Raw genomic sequence first — 23,247 nt, 5'->3', positions numbered from 1 at the left:
TTTTTGTCATTTCTGGAATCACTGGCTGGTTTTGAAACAGTGTGACACTTTTTAAAAAAGATTAAGGCTGAGCAGGTTGTTTTGTTCCCTATAAATCTGTTTTAGGTACTGTTTTCTTGTGTTCTGAACTCATTGTCAAAGTGTAGAATTCCTCCCCCCTCATTTCTTTCAACCACTAGTAAATCAAATTCTTGTGAAGGTAACCCCCCCTTCCTGCATTTAGTTGGAAATTATTGATTTTTAAGTGCCTCAGAATTGGTATAGTGGTGCCCTACCCACTAAAGTTGCAGGTTTGGTTGTGCTAGGGTTGATCTAGTTTGTAAATTTAGAGCAAGGTTCCAATACCTGTTGAATAGTCGTGCAAAGGGGGGGGAGAGATAATAACAGTCAGCCGCCATTTTCCAGTATAGTCAAATGTGAATGTTGATGTCACCTATTAATGGTTCAAAAGGATGAGAAGAAATCAGGGTAGCTATGTGTGTTCAAACTAGAAGAAACATAGCATGCTGTGGCAATGCTTTATCTCTGTACTCACTTGGCTTGCACCATGCCTGCAGTAGGGCATCAAATATAAAGTTTCTGTTGGCAGCAGAATTGTTGCAATGACTTGATGGCTGAGATGGAGAGAGCCATGGTACTCTTCACTTTTCAGGGATGCTGTGGGTACATGGCACTAAAAAGTAGAACAGGCCTTACATGTTACTGCTTTAATATTTCCAAAGACCTCCTGGCATGGGCGTGTGCAAGCCATTTCTCAGAGGCACCTTCTGAGCCCACAGTTTCCAAGAAGATGTGAAGGGGGAAAGAGTCTACATCAGGGGTAGTCAACCTGTGGTCCTCCAGATGTTCATGGACTACAATTCCCATGAGCGTTTGCTGGCAGGGGTTCATGGGAATTGTAGTCCATGGACATCTGGAGGAGCACAGGTTGACTACCCCTGGTCTACATGATTCAAGACACCTTTATTGGCATAACTGATATTGGGTGTGATTGTAGGGACTGCCCACAGATGGCAGCATAAGCTAAAATTTTGAAGACTAAGTGGCATCCTGGAAAGTGTTGTTTTTTAAAAATAATTGTCTTTGTGTCTCCATTTCTTCCCCCTTCCCCATCTAGACTGAGCTGGCAATCTTGCGGTTTCCATATGATTCTTGGGGGACGCCATTCCAGCAGCTCAAGCAAGTGGTAGAGGAGCCATCGCCACAGCTCCCAGCAGACAAGTTCTCATCGGAGTTTGTTGATTTTACCTCACAGTGGTAAGCCAGCCTTGGGAAATCCCTTTATAGTCTCCCCTCCAAATTTCTGCCGTGAGTTTTGATCCCACTTCATATTGTTTGCTCTTATTAACTTAAGCCTAGATCATAGAAAGCAAGATTTTCTAAGCAGTCTACAAATCACGTTTTCTGTGTGGGAAAGACCGGCAGATTAGCTCTTAAATGGCTTACTTGGAATTAAGACGGCACTTGGGCATGACAGCTTTTTATTTCTTTCATGTGTGTGAATCCTTGGCAATAATTCTCAAACTTTTCCTTGGAAAGGCTCATTTCCTTAGAAGGAAGATGATTTATTTATTTATTCATTATATTTATATGCTGTCCTCCCCTTGCGGCTCAGGGCAATCCTATATAGTATCATTATACAACCTTTGAGTGTGGAAAACATTACATGTATGTTACTATGTTGTAAGCCTTACAAGAATGCTGTGAGGAAAACAGGTGAGAGAGTAGCTTATCGAAGGCCACCTAGTGAGTTCAGTAAGATTTGAACCTGGATAGTCTTTTACCTGGCTGGCTAAACTGCTATACTTCACAGTTGTATATGCCATTTGCTAATGGAAACAATTCTTTCCTCCCCCCTTTCCCCAAATTTCATCTCTTGATTAATACTGGGAAGATGCTTAGAATTATAGAATAACAGAGTTGGAAGGGATCTCCTGGGTCATCTAGTCCAACCCCCTGTACTGTGCAGGACACTCACAACTCTATTGCTCATCCACTGTACCCTGCCACCCCCTTGAACCTTCACAGAATCAGCCTCTCCATCAGATGGCTAGCCAGCCTCTATTTAAAAATTTCCAAACATAGAAAACCTACAAACTCCCGAGGAAGCCTGTTGTACTGAGAAACTGCTCTAACTGTCAGGAACTTCTTCCGGATATTTAGTTGGAATTTCTTTTGTATTAATTTCATCCCACTGGTTCTGGTCTTTCCCTCTGGGGCAAGAGAGAACTACTCTGCTCTATCCTCTATATGGCAGCTTTTTAAATACTTGAAGATGGTTATTAGATCCCCTCTTAGTCATCTCCTCTCCAGGCTAAACAGACCAAGCTCCCCCAAACTTTCCTCATAAACCTTGGTCACCAAACCCCTCACCATCTTTGTTACCTTCCTATGGACACGCTCCAGTTTGTCTGTATCCCTCTTCAACTGTGGTGCCAAAAACTGAACACAGTACTCCAAGTGAGGCTGACCCAGAGCAGAGTACAGCGGTACCATCACCTCCTGTGACCTGGATACGATGCTCCATTTGATACAGCCCAAAATCCCATTTGCTTTTTTTGCCACCGAGTCACACTGTTGACTCATGTTCAATTTATGGTCTACTGAGATTCCTAGATCCTTTTTGTACTTGCTAGTGCCAAGAAGTCTCCCTCATCGTATATTGGTGTATATGCTCAAGGGCTGACTGTTTGATGATTTGTTCCAAAATTTTGCCAGGTACAGATGTCAAGCTGATGGGTCAGTAGTTACCCAGATCTTTTTCCTTTCTTAAGGGGGTGGCAGGTTACATTGGATGAGCAATAGGTTTGTGAGTGTCCTGCGTAGTGCAGAGGGTTGGGCTAGATGACCCATGAGGTCCCTTCCAATTCTATGATTCTATGATTTTACGATGCTTTTTCCCTTGCATTGTTTTCTGTCTTGTATCAACTTAATAGGGCTGGAATATTCGTGAGCACCTTTGATCTGAGTCCTTGCAGGCCAATTGTTATATAGTTCTCCCCTTTTGGCACTGCAGCTGCATTGTGCTGCCATAAAACCCTGTTGTTTCTAGATTACATGTCCCCAGAGTTCACTTTAAAAGGATGCAGAGCTTGGTTTTCTCTCTTGTTGCATTTAAAGAACTTTTTTTTTTTGCATTTTGAAGGGCTCCCCATGGATTAGAGTGAAGACAGATGCAGCCCTGGTTTACAGGAGAAGATCTATTAAGAGTCACTGAAGTGTTTTTAATGTTCATGTGGCAAAAAGAAAATTTATGTATCATTTCCTTTTGGGAGTAGTGGTGGCACCTAGTGGTGATTTTTTGCTAACGCTTGCTATTATTCAAATGGGTAGCTGTGTTGGTCTGAAGTAGCACAACAAAATCAGAGTCCTGTTGCACCTTTAAGACCCACAAAGCTTTATTCAAGGTGTGAGCTTTTGAGTGCAAGCACTCTTCTTCTGAAGCAGAGGAAGTTCATAGTCTGAGGAAGAGTGCCTGCACTCGAAAGCTCACACCTTGAATAAATCTTTATTGGTCTTAAAGGTGCTACGTGCTATTATTATTACTGTCAAGCAGAGACCATTGAGGGTTATAACAAGAGTGGAGGCTGGTAAAAATGCTTGTTTTGCCTCATAGTGGGGTTAAAACCTCTGCAGGATTGGTTGATGGGCCGGCTCTCAGGGACAATAATTGCCTTCTCCCCTCAGATATTTTAAAGTAGCAGGATTGTAGATACATATCAAAAGTATGGTGAGAATGATTTCAGTTCAGAAGTTTCTTTGTCAGAATGCTTAACTAGTTAGCATATATTCACCTGCAGCTGCTGAGAGTATGACCATGACCCTTGCTGTGGAAGTAACTTCATTGTTTTGATGAGGCAAAAACCCTTGAGAAAATTTGGCAAGGTACATGTATATGCGTCAGCTAGCTCTACTTCCACTGTCTTCTTCCTGTGCTTAGACGTGTGTGTGTGTCTGGGTGAACTTTCCTGAAGGAACGAATGTTTCCTGTAACTTTCAAGCACTGTCATGCTGGCTGTCTAAAGGGGAAGCCAGGCAGTGTGTCAGAGTTCTAAGCCTTTTTTCTCTGTGGAAAGATGTCTTGTTCAGTGTCTGGGCAGTTGCCGGGGTAGAGAAGAGAGGACATAAGTTTAACATGGAGCTATCCCACAAACTATATACATTAAGACTGAACCTGTAAACTGGGACCTGTTTGATTTCAATTCCAGTACTTTGTGGAGTAAATATGGTAGGCCTTTGGTGAGAATAAATTGAAGAAAAAGATTGTCATCAAAAGGAAATATAGCAGTTGGGAGCCTGAGGATTGTCTGCGTGATTGGGACTCTTCGACAAAGAAGAAGAAGAGTTGGTTCTTGTATGCTGCTTTTCTCTACCCGAAGGAGTCTCAAAGCGGCTTATAATCGCCTTCCCTTTCCTCTCCCCACAACAGACACCCTGTGAGGTGGGTGAGGCCAAGAGAGCCCTGATATTACTGCTTGGTCAGAACAGCTTTATCAGTGCTTTGGTGAGCCCAAGGTCACCCAGCTGGTTGCATGTGGAGGGGTGCAGAATTAGAAGTCCGCACTCCTAACCACTACACCAAACTGGTTCTGGTCTTTTAGTGGACGGTTTGGTGTTTTGTGTTCGCTGGTAGCATTCCTCTTCCATTCCCTATTTGGAGCCAATTCTTCTTGTACCAATGTCTCTGATTATTAGGTCTACAGGAAAAAAGATGGCATGCATGGTGATCCTACTTGTTCAATTAATGTAAGAGAAAATTAAGTATTTGGGATTGAAGGCCAGCTGAAGGCAACTGTCGTGTGGAACATGATTGCAGATATTGATTTGTGGTCAGTGATTAGAAACGAACAAAAGAATACCTCACACTCTTCCCACATATCCTTTTGTTCATTTCTAATTCCTTTTTTGTTTTATGAGACATCTTAGCCATATTTTTGTTGTAAATAATACCTGAAATGGCATGCAGTATTAAAATAAAATTTAATATTAAAACATATTAAAACATTTTAAAGGGGAAGAAAACAACTTACACAAGTGGTGCCGTAACTGACTGAAAGCTTGAAGAGTTTAAGTACAATCCTAAAAAAAGATAAAAGAAAGAACATACCATTAAAAATCACTGTAATCATGCATAACACAGGCATCCAATATGTGGTGCATGGGCCTAATGCAGCTGCCTGAGATTTTTAGTAATAATTTCTTTGAGCTGTTAAAGTTTAACTGCATTGCAATTGCATGATGAACCTGGGGTTTTATGTAGGTGTACTGATGACAAAAGGAAGGTAGGCATGAATCTAGCCTCCCATGTCCTTAATTCATATTTGAGTCACATTCGATATATGACAAGTGTGAACACCCTCAATTCCGATGTCCAGTGATGATGTTGCCACATTGAGTGGCTAAGACTGGGGCTGGATGCATGATGCAGGGCCTCATATAATATTGAGTGGATGGTACAACATAGAACATCCTATGAAAATATACATCAGATGAGAATGGAAAGCAGCACAAAAGCAACCATAGACCTCAAAAGTTTTTTAAAAGTCTTCAATATAAATTGTACATCATTTAAAACCTTTGAATAATATAAACTCCTTCACCTAGCACAAAATGGAGTAACATGCACACTCTGAAATATCTTCTTCCCAAATCATTTAAGGATTTACAAGTGATGACTGATATCATAATTTTTGTTTGGAAGTTAAATGGTAGCTAGAAGAGCACGTGTGAACATATGAACCTACTTTCTACTGAGGCAGACTGTTGGTCCATCAAAGTCAGTATCATCTCCTCTGACTGGCAGCAACTTTCTGGGGACTCAAGGGTGAGGTATTGCATGTAAGATATTACTTTGTCTTTTAAACTGGAAGTATCAGGGACTGAATCTGCAGCCTTCTGCATGCAAAGCACATGTTCTCCCACTCACCTGAACTAGTTGAAAACTTTGATAACTTGGGTCATCAGCTTATTAATTACACTTTACCCCACATTTCCAGATGACCTGACACAGATTTTAGGTAGGCTTTAAGCAGTGATCCCCCTTCAAGGATCGCTGCCTTGTTGTGGCAAGGGGGCTTGCGTAGTTCAGTGAAGCTATGAGCTATACCGTGCAGGGTCACCCAAGACGGACAGGTCATAGCTGAGAGCTCTGACAAAAGGTGATCCACTGGAGAAGGAAATGGCAAACCACTCCAGTATCTTTGCCATGAAAACTCTATGGACAGTTCCAATAGGCATAACGATATGACGCCGGAAGATGAGCCCCTCAGGTCGGAAGGTGTCCAATATGCTACTGGGGATGAGCAGACGGCTAGTACGAGTAGCGCCAGAATGAATGAAGCGACTGGGCCAAAGCCGAAAGGACGCTCAGCTGTGGAAGTAACTGGTGGCGAAAAGACAGTCCGATGCTGTAAAGATTTTTATTCCATAGGAACCTGGAACGTCAGATCCATGAATCAAGGCAAGCTGGACGTGGTCAAGCAAGAAATGACAAGACTGAACATTGACATTTTAGGAATCAGTGAACTAAAATGGACAGGAATGGGTGAATTTAAATCAGATGACCATCAGGTATACTACTGTGGACAAGAATCTCGCAGAAGAAATGGAGTAGCCTTCATAATCAATAAGAGAGTAGGAAAAGCAGTCTTGGGATACAATCCCCAAAATGACAGAATGATCTCAGTTCGAATCCAAGGCAAACCATTCAACATCACAGTGATCCAGGTCTATGCCCCAACCACTGCTGCTGAAGAGGATGAAGTTGATCAGTTCTATGAAGCCCTACAACACCTTCTAGAAGCAACGCCAAAAAATGATGTGCTTATCATCATGGGGGATTGGAATGCTAAAGTAGGAAGTCAAAAGATAACCGGGATAACAGGCAAGTTTGGCCTTGGAGTACAAAATGAAGCAGGGCACAGGCTGGTAGAATTTTGTCAAGAGAATACAATGGTCATAGCAAACACTCTTTTCCAACAACCCAAGAGACGACTCTACACATGGACATCACCAGACGGTCAACACAGAAATCAGATTGACTATGTGCTCTGCAGCCAAAGATGGAAAAGTTCTATACAGTCAATAAAAACAAGACCAGGAGCTGATTGTGGTTCAGATCATGAGCTTCTTGTTGCAAAATTTAGGCTTAAATTGAAGAAAGTAAGGAAAAGCACTAGGCCACTCAGGTATGAACTAAATCATATCCCCGACGAATACACAGTAGAGGTGACAAATAGATTTAAGGAATTAGATCTGATAGACAGAGTGCCTGAAGAACTATGGACGGAGGTTCGCAACATTGTACAAGAGGTAGCAACTAAAACCATCCCAAAGAAAAAGAAATGCAAGAAATCAAAATGGCTGTCTGAGGAAACTTTACAAATAGCTAAGGAGAGAAGGGAAGTGAAAGGCAAGGGAGAAAGAGAAAGATACACCCAATTGAATGCAGAATTCCAGAGAAAAGCTAGAAGAGATAAGAATGCCTTCTTAAATGAACAGTGCAAACAAATAGAAGAAAACAATAGAATGGGGAGGACCAGAGATCTTTTCAAGAAAATTGGAGATATGAAGAGAACGTTTCATGCAAAGTTGGGTATGATAAGGGACCAAAATGGTAGGGACCTCACAGAAGCAGAAGAGATTAAACAAAGGTGGCAAAATTATACAGAACAACTATACAAGAGCGAGCTTAACATCCCTGAAGACCACAGTGGGGTAGTTACTGACCTGGAGCCAGACATCCTGGAATGTGAAGTCAAATGGGCCTTAGGAAGTCTGAGCAACAATAAAGCTACTGGTGGTGACAGCATTCCAGTTGAACTATTCAAAATCTTAAAGGACGATGCAGTAAAAGTGCTACACTCAATATGCCAGCAAATTTGGAAAACTCAACAATGGCCACAGGATTGGAAAAGGTCAGTTTACATTCCAATCCCAAAGAAGGGCAATGCCAAAGAATGTTCAGACTACCGCACCATTGCACTAATTTCTCATGCTAGCAAAGTTATGCTCAAAATCCTACAAGCTAGGCTCCAGCAATATGTGGACCGAGAACTTCCAGAAGTACAGGCAGGATTTCGAAGAGGCAGAGGAACTAGAGATCAAATTGCCAACATACGCTGGATCATGGAGAAAGCTAGGGAGTACCAGAAGAATGTCTACTTCTGCTTCATTGACTATGCTAAAGCTTTTGATTGTGTGGAGCACAACAAATTGTGGCAAGTTCTTAAAGAGATGGGAATACCAGAGCATCTTATTTGTCTCTTGAGAAATGTATATGCAGGTCAAGAAGCAACAGTGAGAACTGAACATGGAATCACTGACTGGTTCAAAATTGAGAAAGGAGTTCGGCAAGGCTGTATACTGTCGCCTTGCCTATTTAACTTGTATGCAGAGCACATCATGAGAAATGCGGGATTAGATGAGTCACAAATTGGGATCAAGATTGCAGGGAGAAATATCAACAACCTCAGATATGCAGATGATACCACTCTAATGGCAGAAAGTGAAGAGGAACTAAAGAGCCTGTTGATGCGGGTGAAAGAGGAGAGTGCAAAAGTTGGCTTAAAACTCAACATCAAGAAAACAAAGATCATGGCATCCGGCCCTCTCAATTCCTGGCAAATAGATGGGGAAGAAATGGAGGTAGTGACAGATTTTATTTTCCTGGGCTCCAAGATCACTGCAGATGGGGACTGCAGCAAAGAAATTAAAAGACGCTTGCTCCTGGGGAGGAAAGCTATGGCAAATCTAGACAGCATCCTAAAAAGCAGAGACATCACCCTACCAACAAAAGTGCGTTTAGTCAAGGCTATGGTCTTCCCAGTTGCAATGTATGGCTGCGAAAGTTGGACCATAAGGAAGGCCGAGCGTCAAAGAATTGAGGCTTTTGAACTCTGGTGCTGGAGAAGACTCTTGCGAGTCCCTTGGACTGCAAGGCGAACAAACCGGTCAGTCCTAGAGGAGATCAACCCTGACTGCTCTTTAGAAGGCCAGATCCTGAAGATGAAACTCAAATACTTTGGCCACCTCATGAGAAGGAAGGACTCCCTGGAGAAGAGCGTAATGCTGGGAGCGATCGAGGGCAAAAGAAGAAGGGGACGACATAGAATGAGGTGGCTGGATGGAGTCACTGAAGCAGTAGGTGCAAACTTAAATGGACTCCGGGGAATGGTAGAGGACAGGAAGGCCTGGAGGATCATTGTCCATGGGGTCGCGATGGGTCGGACACGACTTCGCACATAACAACAACAAAGCAGTGATGGAGAGAAGATGGAATCTTGCATTGGTGCTATTAGGTCATGCAGTAATATCCCCACACCACCATTCACTTCTGGTTTGCTTGAGAGGAATGTTAACAACAGAGATATCCATGCCAGATAGCCAGTTCAGAGTAATCATGGAGAGCCAACAGGGGCATGCTCACCTTGTGTTTTTCTGGATTAAGTCTGTCAAGCTGACCAAGGCTGTCTCATTTCCAAAACTGGATCAAAAGCCAAATTGAAATGATCTTGATAATCTGTTTCATTCAAGAAGAGCTGCACATCGTATCTGTTTGAGTGGGATTTCTACAAAAGCATATATTGGTATATGAATGACAGGTGTTAAGATCATTTAGGTCCAGGGAGAGCTTCTTTATGACTGTTTCCACACTGGGAACTTCACTGCCCTAGTTTCCATGCAGGAGCACAAATCTAGGGCGGATGAGTTGCCCTGGGCCAAATGCTTCCCTGTGCGGCAGCCCGAAGAGGTGGGGCAAGCTGCCCCAGCTCAAAGTCCAGCTTGCAGCCCAGCACAAGGCCTCCAGTGCAGAAAAGGTCTATGACTACCTGGACCAACCTGATTATTTATCTTTGGCTTGATGTATTGAACCTAATGCATGTTAAGGTTGCACACAGGAGTGGTGGGGTGCATCTCTCCAAGAAATTTGTCATTTTTCTCATATCTTCACATTTTTCTGAGCCACCGCAACTAGGCTGTGCTTTGTATATGTTCTTTTCTGTAAAGTCTGGAAACATGTATCAGTTTGGAATAAAGTATATGAGCTGGATCCAGCAGGGGTGGGTGGGTAGGAGGGACTCATACAAAGCAAGGAACCCTAAGAAATAGTAGGAAAGGCAAATTGCGGGTCTGTAGTAGGCATTGCCCCTTGGCTTTCATTAATGGAAAACTGAGTCTAGATCCTTCCCTATATGTTGAATACATTTATGCAGAGTTGAAAAACAGCATAACTAGAATCTGATATTTCTTTTGGGTTGGCTTTGATTCAGATTTTATAGTTTCTCCCTCTTCTGTCAGTTTTGGTAAGGAAAGGCAATGTGTGTGTGAATCATTTATCTTTGCCATTATACAACATAAGAGCTTTCCGTAAACCTGAGTTCAGGGATAATGTAACAAGAACCAGGCAGGAAATATCCCTTCAGTAAGCATCCTTCACTTCCTCCCTAGTTTGGCAAATCCCAGAAGAGGGTCTGTTATTATGGCTGATGATCACACTTTTGTTTTCCTCAGTGTGACACTATACCTCCTTCCCCTCCCTTCCAATGCTTGTGTACGTGTCAAAATCTTTTAAAGTCACTTCAAGCATCTTCCCCGTAAATACTTTGTCAGGAAGTAAATTACTATTACATCCTGCCTTCAAAGCTATTTTTTGCTGGAGGGAGCTGGGAATAAATAATCTTTTAGCCATTCACCTCACTCTCCCCTCACAGTCAAACTTTACCACCCAGCCAGTGCAGTAAAGCTATTTAGAGACAGGATGACGATGATGATCCGTGAGACCATTTGTAATTCCAAGATATACATTCTGGTAAAGGGTTAAGCAGATCAAAGATGATGGGAAGGGTTATGTGATCCACAGTATTTTTTAAAGCCAATAAAACAATGTTGTATACATTGGTTTGTCCCATGAGAAACATCTTCAGATGGAGAATGGTAGGCTAGAATGGTCCTGAACAATAAATGCATATATACAGTATTACCATTTAACAATTTTAAACCAGTTGAATCGTCATGGTGTCTCCACAAAATGTTTGGTGAAAATGCTGGACGGAATCCATGCAATTTACAGAATTATGGTTCCTAAATTCTATCTGCCCAGGGCTTTGTCTTTTCCGTACTGCTTTCTGAAACATATGAAGCCTCCTTCTATCCAAAGAGGCTACGTTGCCCAGTTATGTTTTGTCTTTTAGTTCCCTAAAATGAAATTCAGAAGGCATTATCAAGAGTGTCCCCAAATGTCCTTTCCTGATATTTGTTATAGCAGGATGTTTGCTTTGTTATTCTTTTCCTAATCAGTTTTCTCTCCTCCACCCCCCTTTACAAAGTTTTGTTTCTGATCTTTGCGGTGGAGTATTTAACAATTTGTTATATTGAATAAAATACCCAATTATCCTTTTGTTTCTTTAAAGCTTAAAGAAGAATTCTGAAGAAAGGCCAACGTACCCAGAACTAATGGTGAGTTTGTCTCCATGCAGATTCAGCAGACTACAAATGGGCATGAACTGTGTCAAGGTTCAGGGCTCAGGAGGCAAAGTTTGGTATGCGCATAGTCTCAGAAGACATCTCAGAGATCTTGGGTGTGGTTCAGGGCGGCTCTGAAAACAAAACCCACCTAGAAACTCTGGTGCAGACATGCTAGGCAACCATGTGTGTGTCTGTGTGTGTTTTCCAGCCTTGGAAACATGAATAGGGATCCTCCAAAGCTTGACAGGCACTGCTGCTTGCCAATAGCAAAGTTCCCATTCATCACAGTGGCACTCAGATCTATATAAGTGTAGGATAAGTGCACTTTCCCATTGTTGTGTTATGGTTTTTGATGGAGATGGTGTCCTCGTGAAAGAGTTTAGCTGCTAGGTGTGGTGCGGGTACTGGTTAGCTAGTTTACTCAGTCTGGGGATAAGGGGCTTGGCTTTGCCCTGGATTCTTGGTTTGCAATTCTGTTTTTGTTTGCTGCAAGGGTGGAAAAATTGGAATTCATATAATCTTTCACATAGCAAGCGTTTTTGTTTAGTGGGATTTTCCTGTTGTCTTCCTCCTTGGTGTTTTCTGTGTTTTAAACTTTATTTTGACATACCCCCCCTCCCGAAGTTGCAGTAAGATGAGGGATTGCTGTTTGTTTGTTTGTTTTTTCCAGGCAGCTTTTTTTTCGGGGGGGGGGGCTTGAACTTAGTTCTCTGCCATTTAATTCCCTCTCATACAAACACAGTGTGGGTTTTTTTTGTTTTTTTGGGGGTGATGTGTGTCTGTTTTTACTGCCCTCTGACTGTACTGACCACTGCTTTCCCTTTGAACCTCCCCCCCTGACTGCTTTTTCTTGGGAAGTGAACTGTGTCAGCCTCCTTCTCTAAACCCAGACTACCTTGGGGGACTTGTTCCAGAATTACTGGAGTGATTCCCTTTACTCCCAATACTCCATTTAACCCCCCCCCCCCCCAGGCATGTGGATGACTCTCTCAGGGTACGTAGATGTCACATCACATATGCCAGGATTTTTAACCTTGCCTTCACACTCTTCCTGCTGAGAAATAGAATCTTATAATGCTGAAAAACAGAATCTTAAACAAAATCTTCTAAAATCTTCTCCATAAGGAGCAGAAAGGCTTATATATCTTTTGAAATGTGACATGACTACAGTTGCATAGAAAGGAACAGTAGTCACTCCCTCACTCCCTCCAGAGATGGTATCTTACTTATCTTTATACTTGACAGTAAGGTTACAGTGACTCTGTGGTGCTTCAAGTCAGCCACCACTTTATAGCTCTCATTAACAAGCGGCTTTGGTTTCTGTTGTCTTTCAAGATTCCGAACAATTTACAGGAAATACTGTGCACATAAATCTAATAGTAAATAAAAATAAATCAGATAGTAGTATAAGTGATTTCTGCATCATGGTCCATAATGATGGGCTATATTTTGCTTTTATGAATGGTTTTGTAAGCATGCATAGAAGGCCTGGATTTCTTTCTTTCTTTCTTTCTTTCTTTCTTTCTTTCTTTCTTTCTTTCTTTCTTTCTTTCTTTCTTTCTTTCTTTCTTTCTTTCTTTCTTTCTTTCTTTCTTTCTTTCTTTCTTTCTTTCTTTCTTTCTTTCTTTCTTTCTTTCTTTTGGAAATTCGTCCCCATTCCTTGGAATAGTGTTGTTTTACCAGGTGATTTTTAGCACTCATGGGGTTCAGAAGGGTAGGTTATAAGAAAAGCTGTCTGCTACAGCCAACCGCCCATTGGCAACCCTGTGCTACTTTGTTGAATTATGATGTTGGATCACCTTTCAAATGTATCTCAACATTGTGGTATTTTATGGCTGACATTAATGTTGCTAGATCCTGTGGTTTTGAACTTCCCCCCCTTTTTCCCATGGCAGTAGACATTGTGGTGCTGGAACAAGGGTAGTGTTTTTACGCCAAGACTGCTTCCTAGCTCTTTTGTGCAGTTGAGGTTTGAGATGGAAAATGAGAGAGTGACTCAGCCACTGAGAAAGAAAGTCTAATTTTCTGATTTGAACTCTCTTTTCTTCTGCTTTGTGCAGTGGTTTTCAGAATGTATGTGGGAAAACTCTGGGGTTGGGTTTTTTTTTTTAGGGGGAAGGTTATTAGGGGGTTCCCCAATAAGGATATCATTAGTGGCAGTCATTCCCAGAAGGACAGATGTTGGGTCTGGTGGGCAACAGGTCCAGTAGATAAACTGATAACTAATAAACTGATAACTTTCATAAACTGACTGTGCTCCATAGAGCACACATCCTGGGGACAGAGGGGTGTGCTGTTATTTACAGTGTAGAGGGGTGTGCTGCCACTCTTCAGCAGACATTTTTGAGAACAAGCTATATTTGCACATTTCTTACCCCCTTCAGGCCCATCATTGACCATTTTGGGAGGGAGGAGTGGGTTGACAGGATAATATCACTCGATAAATCTTTAACACATTTATATATAACATTAATTAAATCCCACCATTTGGGAAATACCAGTAACCTTTTTCCTGGCTCAGACTGAGAGAGTCCTTCAAATACAATACATTTGACTATCCTTTCTCTTTTTTGTATAATTTTTAAAAAGTTGCGCCATTTTCTGTTCAGTGAATTGTTATATTTTCCAATATTGAATAATAAATATAATAATAATATATAATAAATGACCTATGTTGTGTATATGAATTGTATATAAAAACTGTAAAGCGTGCAAACAAGTCTATAAAACCTACATTGAATTGTTGAGAAACTGAAAAGGGTTGTTTTTTTTTTTTAAGTAAACAGATTTCAAAAGAAACAAAAGAAGGGATAAAATGTTTGGTCATTCCAAAATATTAGGATGGCTACCAGGGTTCAAAATGAATTTTTTCACATGATTTCTCTTGTCTGTCTTCTTTTCTTCCCTCTTTTTTAGCAACACCCTTTCTTCACCATACATGAATCCAAAGAGACAGATGTGGCTTCTTTTGTCAAGCTTATCCTGGGAAACTGAGGGATGGACTTATACGTGAATGGTTTTGCCCTTCAGGGGACTGGTGTGTTTGGGCGGAGGGCATGCGGCAGGGAAGTCCTGGAGAAGAACCTGCCTCTGGACCTTTTGTGTGTGTGTAAGATCCTGAATTTTTTTAAAGGGTTCTTTGGTATCCATAGTGACATAGAATGAACTCGTTAGTCAAATGAGTTTTAATAAGGTTGTCTACCTTAAAACAAAATTAAAAAGAGTGATTTAAGTATTTAAATGACTGTCAAGAATTCTCTAATCATATTCTCAGCTTCCCCCTGTACCTGTTTCTTATCAAACCAGAATTGCTTTTGTTTATGGTAATAGGTGCTACGGTAGTTATGAAGTTCTATGTAGAGTTATATTTTGTCCCTACTATTATTTTAATATTTATGTTAAGAGCGTGATTTGAATAGAATCTTTGTTTTTATTTTTATGTGGAAGTTCAGTGATGAGTGAAGGCTCCAACAGCTGAAGCTACAAAGATTAGTATTTACTGGACTTGGCTGGGAAAGAGAAGGACCATATGGAATGGGGAAGTATTTAAATTCAAGAAAACATGCGACCGATATTAAGATGGCCCAGCCCAGTTTAGGAGATCCACATCCTCCTTTGGAAGATGTGAGATGTAGGATTTGTCCTTGAAAGACATCCGAGGATCCAGAAACCTGCTGTTCGTGGTGTTATTGGTGTCTTATTATCCCGTTATTTTGATTTATACCTGCAGTCTTCAGTGAGCAAGGATATCCTCAAAGGGGTGGTGGTGGTGGAAATCATCCTTATTTTCCGGGGCATCTGGGACTAGCACAGAGAAGAAACATATGCATTTTTTCTTGAATTTGCATATGGGAACTGAAAAGCTGTGCTAGCCTTTTGGTGGTTAGCTAAGCAATGGTGAGCCATAATTGGTTACCTCCAACTAAACAAGAAATCTTGCAGATAATAGTTAGTTTATTGCACTTGACTGGAGAAAGGGAGATTTGTAAAAGCAAATTAGAGTAGTGGAAATACAGAGTTCAATAAGAGGGGAAAGTCCAGGTAGATGGAAAGAATCATAATGCGACTTTCAAGTTGGCAAATATATGTATAGCGTGTATTGGACACTTAGACCTCATGCATACACTAATATTTTGAAACATTTTCCTTTCTCTCTCCCCTCCCTCTACTTTTGCAGTTTTTCTCTTTCTGGGCCCGAGTGAGTCTTGCTCATGTCCGATACATGTTAAAATAGTCTCTGTCCAAACTGAATTTAGGATTTCAATGCATAGGAGTTGTTGAGGTGTTGCATTCCTGATAGGGCCGAATCCAAATTTGGGTGGTAGCTGTTTCTGGAGTCGTGCACAACAGGCTACTGCCTTTACTATTCCTAGCCGTGGCCATACTGTGTGGTGGATTATGAGCATCTCTAGGTTGATGTGCTGCAACTTCTCCTTGTTCAGTGCTGTATGATGAGACCACTGCGCCAGCTGGTGGAGGCCAGTGCAGTGCTGCTTTGCAGTGCTGCTTTGCAGGGCATGGCATCAGCGTGAGGCAGCTCAAAAGTCCAGCAGTGGCTGTACCAGGTGATGTTCCAGAGCACCAGTGTTTGTAATACGGACTTTGTTCAAGGGAGTTGTTGCCTTGCCTTTCCTACAGTTTGCACTTCACAGCGCAACTGGTTCCTTGTGTATGTCTGTTGGAAACGTTTCAGGAGACATTTAACTGCAGACAGAATATAAGGCAGGTTCATATTTCGTTGTAATATTAAAAGCCTAGGATGTCTTGTAACTTGCCCCTAGTTTTCCATTGTATGTGCTTAGGGTCCTCCCCTTTTTCCTTCAGTCATCTCCCCCCCCCCCTTTGATTTTGAGCTGCTTTGATTGATTGTTTTCAGCTGTGACTAAAGCTCAGCCAGTCAGTGTTTAGAACTGGTTCCAGCATCAATTCTCACTTTGAAAAACATGACATTTAAAACCAGCTTTTTGGTGTGCCTACATATAGATCTTGATGTTTGCTTCAAAGAATGTTTTTGCTGCTTTCCTCTTGGAATAGTGAGATTTGTTTGGATGTCACATCCTCTTGACCTCAGAACACCTTTATTTGAGTGCTGTGGTAACAGACAGACTGGATTAATATGACAGAATCAGTGTTAAGAGCAGATATTAATACTCTCACCAGTTTCCAATAGAATTCCAGTGCTGTCTGCTGTAAGTCAGTCTAGAAAGCTGACAGTTCTGTGAATCAACACTACATGCCTCAGGTTTTATTGGATTGTAAATAGGGCCTAAGTTCCTTAATCACTTAGGTGTTTTTTTTTTTTAGTTGTTCTATCAGTTATGTCTTAGTGTAATTTGTTTCTTGGCAGATGCAAAGACCTTTTCATAGTCTTGAACAAAGCATGCCAAGGTTATCTGTCCCTTCTAAATTTTAAAACTCGTGTGTTTTTGTTTTTAAGTTCACATAACACATCATTTCTGTGGATAATTTTAAGCTGTTAAGGTGGAGTCCAAATTTTAATTTTGTTCCTAAAGTTTGCCAAGGGAGGGGGAATAGTTGATCACAGAGTCCACCAAGGATAGGACCAGAATCAATGGGTTCCAACAGAAGGAAAATAGATTAGACATCAGAAGGAACTTCTTGACCAGGGGTAGTCAAACTGCAGCCCTCCAGATGTCCATGAACTACAATTCCCATGAGCCCCCCTGCCAGCATTCGCTGGCAGGGGGCTCCTGGGAATTGTAATCCATGGACATCTGGAGGGCCGCAGTTTGACTACCCCTGTTCTTGACTATAATAAATGAAGATTTGCATTGAAGTATGCTGCCTAGAGAGGTTGTGAAATCTTCATTTATTGGATTTTTAAAAATATATAGGCTAGGTTGTCTCCGATTGAGGAATGAACAGGATTAGATCTGCTTTATATGTGTGGTTCATTGATATAGTTGGAATTAGAAGCGCAAAGAAAAAGAATTAAGAGTCACAAATAAATTTCAGCAAGATACTTGAGATTTACTTAAGCTGATGGTAATGCCAAAGTATATCTCAGAGATCAAGAAATTCGCATTGGTTTACTGGAAATTAACAAGTTCCGTGATCAGAACCTTCCCGGATTTCCATGGTTCTTTTACTTACTATATTAGCTTTCCATACGATGAGTGATAATATTTCAGTGGAAAGTGTGTGTAACTGGCAAGTATGTGCCATTACATGTGATGCACACTTGTAGGTAAGTCTTACCATGTATATACATAGCAGGAAGCCCTCACTGGCACCAGTTTCCTGTTGTATGTTCAGTGTGTGCATGGTTTCATACATACAAATGAAATCTTTGTGAGAGAGATGTGTAAAGTGGCCTAGAGACACTCTCCTTTAATTGCAAGCAAATTCAGCTCTTCAGTCAGGACAATGTGAAATGAAATCATGATTCTAGAATGAATAATAGCTTACACATGCACTTATTCATACAAATGATGTCTAGGTTTCCAGAGGCTCTTTCCCCCTCATTTTGTATGGCTGCATTCTTTGAATATAACTTATACAAATTGAAGCTTATAGGGATTTTAAGAAATAGCTGTTGCAGTTCCTTAAAAACTATATATGAAACTGGGTCTAGGTGTGCTCAGCCCAAGAACCACAGGGACTATGTCTGGAAGACTGTTATTCTAGTAAATGTCGATATGAAATTCTATGATTGTTCCAATGTCCTTTTAATGTCAAAGTGCCTAATCCATTTTAAGTTCCTAAGCCACTGAGGTACTTCTGAATATTTTACGCTACATGACCTCTGTTCTTTCCCACGTGCTACACTGGACAAACTAGTACTTTCTCTGTGCTTTCTCATGTTTAAAGCAATGGTTATTTGCCACAGGAGTCAAATGATGATGTCAAGCTCTAGAAATGGGTATGCCATTGTTTAAATATTGTTGTCCTCAGAGCAAAAAAGAGCAAGGCACAATCCATGCATGGGGCTAAACACAATTGTTGACACCAGCACATACGACCATGCATGATGCCAAATGAATAAACACTGCATAATACTTTGGGTGGTCACGTTTATTACTATCATTCTTCTGATTGCATCTTAGACGTTTATGAAACAGTAGCAGTACCCCTTGATGAGTATTCTTTGGAACAATGGAGGAAAATGGATGACCCTGGGGCTGCTCACACATTTGCCCTCTTCCTGCTTAATCGACGGGCAACTCTTGCATTGTCATCATTAAGATATTGCTTTCTTGTCATCTCATGGCACACAACCTGGCAATTTTATTTTACTTCCAGATGTAGACCATGATAGCATAACTTCCCTCTGCTAAAGAAGAGATCATATCCTCACCCCCAGCCTCTTAATTACCTGGGTTCCTTTCCATGAATTATACATCGTTTCTGATCCTGTGTGTTACTTCCATGTACACATCTCCCTCTCTCCCACTTAGTGATGAATACAACACAACCCAAGACCAAGTATTAGTATTTCCCATATTAGTGCAATCTTATACTGAAGCTTTACCATAAGGCATGCCTTCACTCGTGAGGGAAGCATATAGAGTAATTTTATCACACAACAATTGTCAAATGGAATGTATGCATATGTTTTAAGTTTTAGTAGGCATAATCCTTCAAAATCCATACCCAATTCATCTTCACTTCTGTGCAGATCTTTATAGCTCTATTTTGTTGGTGTGACAGCCAGTTTTTACCCACTGAGAATTCATTGACATAAATAAACCACAGGCATTGTTGGGTAATGAAGAATTATGAATGGAAATCTCTGGTCCATGTGGAGTATTATATTGTGTGGCCAGTTCCATTCATTAATTTTTATTACATCGCTACAGATGTTTGAGTGTAGAATCTAATGGCTCCTTGCTCTGTATAGTATGATTATAATATTTATAAAGAACATGCGTACTTTACAATCCAAATGTCTGTCTTTTTACACCCCCCAGAGCTCTATGATTTCATAAACTATGAACCAGTCAAGAAGGATTGCATTTCCTAATTAATATTTCATCCGGGCCTGCACTGGAAGCGTTTAGCCAGATCTAAGCAGTAACATATGTTCTGGTGGATTATGCTGTCTGTAGGGGAATACAGGCAATCAGTCTAGCAATCACTCACCTTCAGATTGGAGGAAACAACTTCTGCCAAGATAGGTAAATGTGTTTCTAGATGATGTCAGCTTTATATTCCCCAGTGCTTTCTCGTCTCATCACTGTGATTTATCATATGGAATAATTGCCATCATTTTCCTTATAGGGAGGTTCATTTGTGTTCGTGAATGCATTTAATTTTTAGTTTTATCAAGGCATGCATGGTTGTCACTGAAAGTCATAGGCCTTTGGAAAGAAAAATTGACTATATTTATTAAACTGTTTAGCAGCCCAGTGTGCACAATGGAATCCTGTTCCCATTAGCTCTTTTATGCTTCCTTCATTGCAATGCTGCTCATGCGTGGTGCTTCCCTCTCCATTGAATGGAAACCTGCAAATGTAGGAGTTTTGTATGTACATCCACAAGGAGATGAATGAATATTTATGTGCATTACTGGCCAACTCTCTGGTGTTAATTATTCTCCCATTTGGTTTAGTCCACAAGCCATAATAGATCAAAAGTATTCTCTGGTATCATTGCAAGCACATTTAATTCCAATGATGATATTTTTCATTTTTCAATGATGTATATTCATGTGCCAGTTAGTTAAAAAACAACTTTCTAGTTTGATGACTCTTCCAATGAAATCTGCCTCTAGAGTGGTTTTCATATGTACCTTATTTATGCTCTACTTTCATCCTGTAAAGCAGGGGTAGTCAACCTGTGGTCCTCCAGATGTTCATGGACTACAATTCCCATGAGCCCTTGCCAGCAAACACAGATCCTGCTGTAAAGGATAGAGCAAGCAAGCAGCATTGGTATGAGCTGCTGTTACCTGTTTCTATTTTGTCCTCTTCTGTGCGGCTACCCTTAAATTGTTTATTTTTTTTTAATTCCCTTAGTGAGGGTGTTCATCTATGGGGATATGGGGAATGGAGCCCAAGAGGAAATCCTGAAAGTGGGGCTGCTCCAATGTAGCAGTTCACAAAGGTTGCAGTGTTTATTACTTGTCAATCACAAACCAAGAATCACAGTGGCATTTGCACCAATATAGTTGTTCTTGGGAGAAATTAGAACAATTATCCAATAAACAGTTATCCAATAAAATAAAAACATATGCTTGGGATTTGTGAAGAATCATGGTAGGGAAGGGAAATCAATTTGGAAAGCCTTCCCTCTAATATTTCCTCCAGTATTCTTTTAAGTTTCAGCAAGGGCAATTTCCTCATCCCTCTTCCCTGCTTCTATTGTCCTCCCCCTTTAACTCACCATTTTGTGCCTCTTGAAACAGTCCTCATTAGACTAATTTTGCATTTGTTCACCTCTGATTAATTTACAAGACCATATTTTTTTCTGCAGACCTGGTGATGTAAATACCATGAATAAGATTTTCATTGTTATTTTTAAAGCTAGAAATATATATCAAATCTAAATTTACAATTTTAAAAACATAAAATGCATAATTTGTAAATTAGTGTATAAAATTGTGATACTTGGTGTATTTGCGAAATGTATAAAACTAGGACATTTACCATTTATAAAGAAAAATTGCAAATATACCCAGTACTAGAGAAAGCTGTAAACAGCTTTGTTTTGTGCAATTTAAGCATACATGCATTCATTTGAATTGTCAGTGGAGGAAGACAAGTAATAATCTACTAGCAAAAAGACCCATTTTTATCATGAAAAATATCAGTGCACTGTGGACTCAGATGCTGAAGATGTAGTGTTCAGGAACTATTATTGGTTAAAGCTGCATATTGTCTTGAATTTAAAAAAATTCTAAACGTTTTGTCAGTCAGTCAAATTATGGCCTACAAGCCATACAGAAGCAAAGAAACCCATGTTATAGACCTGGTGCAGTGATAAGCCTGCCATTTAGATGATGGTAAATGGAACAAACCAAAGACTGTAAGTCAGCCACCACATTTGATGAAAACCCTTGAGTGGTGACTAACCCAAAGGGCAATACCATATACTGGTAAGTTGACATCTATATTGAACTCCTGGATGATACACTGGGAAAGCTCCTGGAATCTAAGGCTACACACTTTGTGAAACACCAAAAAAATGTGAAGAAGCATGCATGCACAGGCATGGATAAATAAGGTTGACTGCTCTCCCTGTCAAAAACTGCCCCAAAGTGGAAGAGCTCCCATTTGAAGGAATGACCTTGTTCCCGTAGAATCATGGGGTTGGAAGGGAACTTCAGGGTAATCTAGTCCAACCCTCTGCACAATGCAGGAAACTCACAACTACCTGCCCATCCACATTGAGCCCAATTTCATACCCAGATGATTCCCCCCCCCCCAAGAAAACTGGCCAGTCTGGCCTGGAGGAAATTCACCTCCTGACCCTTAAGTGGCAATCAGCATTTCCCTCGGCATGCAAGAAAGGTCCACAAGAGCCAAGCACTGATATAACCCTTCTTGCCCACCCACTCACCATCTGCCTAAGTCTACAGAATCTTCATTTCTGTCAGATGGCGGTCTAGCCTCTGCTTTAAAACTTCGAAAGGAGGAGAACCCACCACCTCCCTGTTCCACCGAGGAACTGTTCTAATTGTCAGGAACTTCTTCTGGATGTTTAGCCATAAATTCTTTTAAATTATTTGGTTCTAGTCTGACAAGCAGGGGCAACAGAAAACAACTCTGCTCCATTCTTTATATCCTTTCAGATATTTGAAGGTGTTTATTGTACCACCTTTTTGTCTTCTCTCCAGGCTAAACAGACCAAGTACCCTTAACTTTTCCTCATGTGACTTGCTCTCCAAAGCCCTCACCATCTTTGTTGCCCTCCTCTGAATACGCTCCAGTTTGTCTACACCCTTCTTCAATTGTGGTGGCCAAAATTGAACACAGTGTTCTAAGTGAGGTCTAACCAGAGCAGAATAAAATGATACCATCACTTCACGTGATTTGGACATTATACTTCTTTTGATACAGCCCAAAATCCAACTTGCTTTTTAGCCACTGAGTCATACTGCTGACTCATGTTTAGTGTATGGCCTAGTAAGATCCCTAGATCCTTTTTTGCACATACTACTGCCAAACAAGTCTCCTCCATTCTATAACAATGCATTTGACTTTTCTTACTTAAACACATAACTTTATATTTATCACTATTGAAATTCATTTTAGCCCAGTTTTCTGGCAAGTCAGGGTCATCCTGTATCCTGATTCTGTTTTCTGCTGTATCCTGAATCTGTCTTCTGAAAACTTAATAAGCACCTCCTCTATTCCTTCCTCCAAATCATTTATAAATATATTGAACAACACAAGGCCCAGGACAGATCCCTGAGGCACTCCACTTATCACTCCTCTCCAAAAGGATGATGAACCATTAACAAAAAACCCCTTGAATGTGATCTGTCAACTAATTATCAACCCACCTAACAGTAATACAATCAAAGACTCATAGAGTTGGAAGGGGCTATACCTCCTGGTCTCTTGTGGTGCAGAGTGGTAAGGCAGCAGATATGCAGTCTGAAAGCTCTGCCCATGAGGCTGGGAGTTTGATCCCAGCAGCCGGCTCAAGGTTGACTCAGCCTTCCATCCTTCGGTAAAATGAGTACCCAGGTTGCTGGGGGGTTAACGGTAATGACTGGGGAAGGGAATGGCAAACCACCCTGTATTGAGTCTGCCAAGAAGACGCTGGAGGGCGTCACCCCAAGGGTCAGACATGATTCGGTGCTTGCACAGGGGA

General features: G+C 41.0%; 1 protein-coding gene across 1 annotated transcript in view; it reads left to right on the top strand.

Moving 5' to 3' along the window:
- Positions 1 to 18,485, top strand: part of MAP2K6 (mitogen-activated protein kinase kinase 6) — a 77,835-nt gene extending 59,350 nt beyond the window's left edge. Inside the window, exons 10-12 of the mRNA XM_077328348.1 lie at positions 1,118 to 1,257; positions 11,412 to 11,457; positions 14,383 to 18,485. Of these exons, the coding sequence (XP_077184463.1) occupies positions 1,118 to 1,257; positions 11,412 to 11,457; positions 14,383 to 14,460 (264 nt within the window). The 3' untranslated portion in view covers positions 14,461 to 18,485. The remainder of the gene's footprint in view (positions 1 to 1,117; positions 1,258 to 11,411; positions 11,458 to 14,382) is intronic.
- Positions 18,486 to 23,247: the final 4,762 nt, after the last annotated feature.

Source organism: Paroedura picta, chromosome 3 (genome assembly GCF_049243985.1).
Source record: "Paroedura picta isolate Pp20150507F chromosome 3, Ppicta_v3.0, whole genome shotgun sequence".
Taxonomy (NCBI): domain Eukaryota; kingdom Metazoa; phylum Chordata; class Lepidosauria; order Squamata; family Gekkonidae; genus Paroedura; species Paroedura picta.
Note: the sequence above shows the minus strand (reverse complement) of the source record. Positions and strands in the feature narration are given on the sequence as shown.